At 45.3% G+C, this 5484-nt stretch overlaps 1 protein-coding gene across 1 annotated transcript in view; it reads left to right on the top strand.

Annotated features, from left to right (window-relative positions):
* FUT11 (fucosyltransferase 11) overlaps nt 1–5484 on the top strand; it is a gene marked incomplete at its 5' end in the record, with an annotated part of 9482 nt that continues 3998 nt past the window's right edge. Inside the window, 2 exons of the mRNA XM_003207975.4 lie at nt 1–375; nt 1592–2217. Of these exons, the coding sequence (XP_003208023.2) occupies nt 1–375; nt 1592–2217 (1001 nt within the window). The remainder of the gene's footprint in view (nt 376–1591; nt 2218–5484) is intronic.

Genomic DNA, 5484 nt, shown 5'->3' with positions numbered 1-5484 from the left:
GCGCGGCACCGCCGCACCAAGGCGCTCATCTTCTACGGCACTGACTTCCGCGCCTACGAGGCGCCGCTGCCCCGCCTGCCCCACCAGACGTGGGCGCTCTTCCACGAGGAGTCGCCCATGAACAACTTCCTCCTCTCGCACTCGCCCGGCATCCGCCTCTTCAACTACACGGCCACCTTCCGCCGCGAGTCGGACTACCCGCTGACGCTGCAGTGGCTGCCCGGCGCGGGTTACCTGCGGGGCCCGGCGCTGCCCCTGGCCGAGAAGGACGCGTGGCGGCGGCGGGGCTACGGCCCGGTGCTCTACGTGCAGTCCCACTGCGACGTGCCCTCGGACCGGGACCGCTACGTGCGGGAGCTCATGAAGTACATCCAGGTGCGTGCGGCGGCGCGGGGCGCTGCGGGAACCGGGCCCGCCTGGCCGCGCCGCTCCGTTAACGGGGCGTGTTTGTCCTCGGTTCTGCCGAGACGTGAGACGTAACGGGGGGCGGCAAGCCGCACAGAAACACTAGCTGCGTGCCTTCCCGCCGCGCGGTCCTGGCCGCTCCGCGTGCCAGTAGGGCGCTGTGGGGTTGGCCGGCTTGCGATCGGCAGAAAGTGGTGCCGAGCCTGCGTAGATCTTGCAGACTGAGTGCTTGCGCTGCTAGAATCTCTGGAGCTTTAGGTGAGCGGGAGGGAAGGAAGGCTGCGAGTCCATCGGCGAGCCTTGCTCCCGCTTACAAGAATGGGCGTGCGGTAACGAGTTTGCCGTGTTTTGAGAGTCTGCGCCTTGTCCCCCTGTGGTGGGGCTCTGCTGTGCCTGTGGTGGTTGGCTCCGCTGGGGCACCGCCTGTGGAGAGCAGCTTCACAAATTGAAACGGCGCCGCTTCTTTGGGGTGGAAACGAATTTAGTGCTTTCTTTTCTTAAAAACTGAAGGATGGTCGATAGGGGAAATCTTAGAAACGTCTTCTTCTGAGTTGGTTCTGCTGTTTCTATTAGCAGTGATTAATTTCTTATGCAAGTTCATTGTTTGTTCAGTAACAAAGCAAAGGCAAAATCTTTTTAGAAACCTGCCTCTGTATTGTCAAAGCACGAAGCAGACCGTGGATCAAGTATATTCTTTGTTTTTCCACAGTACTCTTCCAGCTCCCTGCATCCATCATTTTTTTCAGTCTAACAAATGGAAACTTTTGCCAAACTGCTGAGACTGGGAGCTGTGTGAAATCATTGTTTGGAAAAGGCCTGCTCCCTACGAAGTAAAAATATGACTTTTAAACCAACATGGAGGAAGCTGAATGGCCCTTTCTTAACTCTTAGTTTCTTCTTTGTTCTTTAATAAATATTTGTTTTTTTTTTCTGTGAAATCTTGTTTCTCCTGTCCTCTGCCTTACTTGTAGTGTAGTTTATGCCGCTTTGAGACTGAGCGTTCAGTTTATGACTAAAGCTGTTACAAGAAAAGTGGAAATCTAGGAGTCATCCAAATGGAATGAAGTTGAGAGTAAAGTGAGGCTCAACTGAGGTAGTTAGGAACTGCTTAAAGTTAGGAATTTTAGGAGGACTATGAGCTCCAGGCAAAAAAATCACTTTGTAAAGATGACTTGTTATTTTATAGGTTGACTCCTATGGGAAATGCCTTCATAACCGCGAGCTTCCCAGCGAGCGACTGAGAGACACTTCAACAGCCACTACAGAAGATCCCGAGTTCATGGCTTTTATCGCTAGGTACAAGTTCCACCTGGCCTTGGAGAATGCCATATGTAACGACTACATGACAGAGAAACTGTGGCGTCCAATGCATTTGGGTGCTGTCCCAGTATACCGAGGCTCCCCAGCCGTACGGGACTGGATGCCAAACAACCTCTCCATCATTCTTATCGATGACTTTGAGAGCCCCCAAGAGCTGGCCAAGTATCTTGATTTCCTTGACAAGAATGGAGAAGAATACATGAAGTACCTAGAGTATAAAAACCTTGATGGCATCAAAAACCAGTTCTTGCTGGAGAGCTTGGAGAGGCGGGAGTGGGGTGTGAATGACATGACTTTGCCCAATTACCTGAATGGCTTTGAGTGTTTCATCTGTGACAGGGAGAACGCCCGGGTCAGAGCGGAGCAGGAACACAAAAAGTCTGGTGGAAAAACTCCAGCTCCTGCACCTCACATAGCTCATTTCCAGCACATGGGATGCCCTATGCCAACCCCTGGGTTTGGAAGTGTTGAAGACCTCCCTGGGGAAGACAGGTAATTTACCAGCACAATACTTTCTGAAGCAGAAAAGCTTTAAATAATAGTGGCTGAAATTTGTAATAATATTTGATACTTAAAGCATCTATTAATACATTCCCAGTTATACTTTGTATTATGCCTTGTGGGTGCTATGGCACTTCTGCTAATATTGTGTAACACTGAGGCTGAAAAAAAAGGCTTGGCCGGTGGTGCTGGTTAGTGGCTTGAGAGACCCATAATCATATGTTCTGATGCTCTGTGACCTTGGGCAATTTGTTTTCTTTTGTCTACCTTTCCCTTATTTTGTTTACTGCTTGGAGGAGGAGTGTTATTCAGTGCAGTGCATTGAGAATGGCTTAGATTGGAGGGGACTTTAATTATCACCCAGTGCCAGTCACCAGGTCAGGCTGCTCAGGGCCCCATCGGTCTGTCCTTGAATGCCTCTAGAGATGGGGCATCCACAGCTCTCTGGTCAGTCTGTGATATTGCTTCATCACCCTCTGAGTAAAGAATTTCTTCCTAACACCTAAACTAAGTCTCCCCTCTTTTAGATTAAAGCCATTCCTTCTTCTCCTGTCACTGTCAGACCTTCTAAAAAGTTGGTCCTCCTCCTGCTTGTAAGTTCCTCTCAAGTACTGGAAGGCTGGAAGTGAGGTCTTCTCAGAGCCTTCTCTTCTCCAAGCTAAATAAGACCAGCTTTCTCAACCTTTCTTCATAGGAGAGGTGCTCCAGCCCTCTGAGCATCTTCATGGCTCTCCTCAGGATCCACTCCAGCATTGTCACATCCCTCCTGTACAGAGGTCCACTTGCTAGCCTGTGTTTGGGAGAAGCTCTGTATCTCATTATGAATGAATACCTGAAGAATAGAGTTGCCACGGTGTTTAGCGTGGGCCTTGTTCACTCCTGTTGACTTCTTTTAAAGCACAAGTATGGCTCACCCACTGTACTTCACAAGATATTTTGTGGCAACAGAGCAAAATTTTGGCCTGTGTTGAAGGACACAATCCCATTGATTCAGGAGAGGGGCCCTGCGGCACAAAATAGATTCTGTGCTTTTTGTCCTTTCCTTCTTGTATGCAGGGATTGGTACATTTGCTGGAATCTGCCGCTGTTGCAGTCAGCTCTGGAGTTGCCCTGAAGTTTGTCAGACAGGAATAAGGACACCAACACAGAGGCAACTAATTTTGACAGGGAAAAAAAGATTCTGTTTTTGTTTTCATGATGTGTTTAATCCTTAGTGTTTGTACTGACTTGGTACAAAACAAGTCAGTGTTTGGGTTCCCAAACCTCAATTTTTGCCATGGACAGTGTTTGAAGCGTCAGCTGTTGGATGGAAGGGTTGTTGCAATTCCTAAAACATGTGTGCTCTTTGTAGTTCATATTGCTAGCGTAACATACTTGGATTCCTCCATGTTTGTCATTGTTCTCTGTGTGGTCTGCAACAATTTCCTTCTAGGGATATATTCAAATGTCTGCAATTCTGAGCCATCAGACAGCCAATTGCAACACTGCAACGTGCTGATGTTAGTCCCGCTGTAAGATTAATCTATCATAACTTATATTGGTTTAGAGCTTTCTTAATAATTTCTTAGACTGAGGACTTGAATACTTAGGAGCGTTAAAATGCTAGAGGAAACAGAGTTGAAAATACAAATTTTCAAATACTCTGTAACCACACAGCTGAGTTCTGTGTGGATTTGAAGCTCTAAAAAAATTTTTGTAAGGTTATCTATCCACTGTAACTAGAAGAAAGGGCAGGAAGCTATTTCTTCCTATGTTTGGGTGCTTTTGAAAATGGCCAGCTGAAATAAAGAAAGAAAAATAAGCTGAGGTAGTTCAGTTTCTTTAGGATATCCCTATCCCACAAAACTTGTCATGCATGTCACTAAGAAACATTTTTCATGATACAATTAATTCTTGTGTTGAATAATAGAAAAGTTATGCTGGTATGTAAAAGAGACCTGTAAATGATTTTGTAGTCCTCTGTTTTCTTGAGATTGGTTGATTTATCAGTCCTGATAGCAAAATGCGCTTTTCCCTTATCATGTGCTCTGTAGTATCCTAGTCTGTAAGTCAGCGTTCTCTTCATAAATTTTCTTGTACTTGAGCAGCAGATGGCAGTAGAGAAGTAAGTTTGAAGACATAGCCTGGGGTGCCTATGCCACTTAATGCACATTAAAATACTTCAATCTCCTGTGCAATGCTCATGAGCACGGGGTTTTGTAGAGGTGGTCCGTAACCCAAACTACAGCTGCATCCCAGGGAAGTTTCCATGTCTTGCTGAAACATGGTATTCTCCCACTGCTTATAGATAAGTTGCGTCTCCAAAATATCGTACCAGGGAAACTTGTCCATTATCTGCCATCTGCTTTAGAAAGATACATATATATACCTTCTGGGGCTTAATTAAGAGGATCTCCAGTGAAGCATTGTGGTTTCTGTCCCGTAAGCATCTGAGCTTTCACTGTTTGTATCTCCAAAATGTAACATGATCACTACAAATAACATAATAGAAATTCAAAATTGCTACCAGAGCATGTTCAGGTAATGTTCATTTTTTGTCAGGAATTCTGCAGGAATATTTTGACAATGACTCAATCAGTTTAGATAACCATCTACTGAGCCATCAATCATTAATTTATTTCTTTACAAAACACCATTGTGGAAAAACAATGCAGGGATATAAGTGGCAAAATGTATGCAATATAGAAAGTCTGACTGAATGTTCTGTGGGTTCTGGCAGCTTCGGGAACACCAAACAACAGACCCAGATCAAGTCTCGATACTGTGGAGTTAGAATCCTGTTATATGGTTATGCTGTGCACATGTGTGCTCTAAATCTTATTCACAGGTGCCAGTTTTTTGTACTGACAATATGCTGAGTTGACTGAATATCTCTAACAAGTGTATGTAGCCAGAACACATCATTTAGTCTTTGTTTTCCTGTCATTTAGCTCTGAGTGTGGGGATGAAGTCAGTCACTGTATAGTGTACTGTATAGAACTCTAGTCTGTTTTGTGCAGAAAACAGGGGAGTTGCAGCACTGCTCGTGATGAAAACATGTTTGGTAGGAACTGGAATCTACAATTATTCTTGCATTGGATTGTGGTGTTTCAATTCTCTCACCTTTGTGAAGAGAAGTGTTTTGTTTATTTCCACAATATGAAGTCTCAAAGGTGGGGTTTCAACAGGATAAATACAAGAAGACTGTGTCACAATACCTTCCCAGTCACCTGAACAGTTTTAATCTTTGGTAGTGTGTGTGTGTATATATATATATAT

This window comes from Meleagris gallopavo, chromosome 8 (assembly GCF_000146605.3).
Source record: "Meleagris gallopavo isolate NT-WF06-2002-E0010 breed Aviagen turkey brand Nicholas breeding stock chromosome 8, Turkey_5.1, whole genome shotgun sequence".
Lineage (NCBI taxonomy): Eukaryota > Metazoa > Chordata > Aves > Galliformes > Phasianidae > Meleagris > Meleagris gallopavo.
The sequence above is the reverse complement of the archived record's forward strand: the minus strand, read 5'-3'. Positions and strand labels throughout refer to the sequence as shown.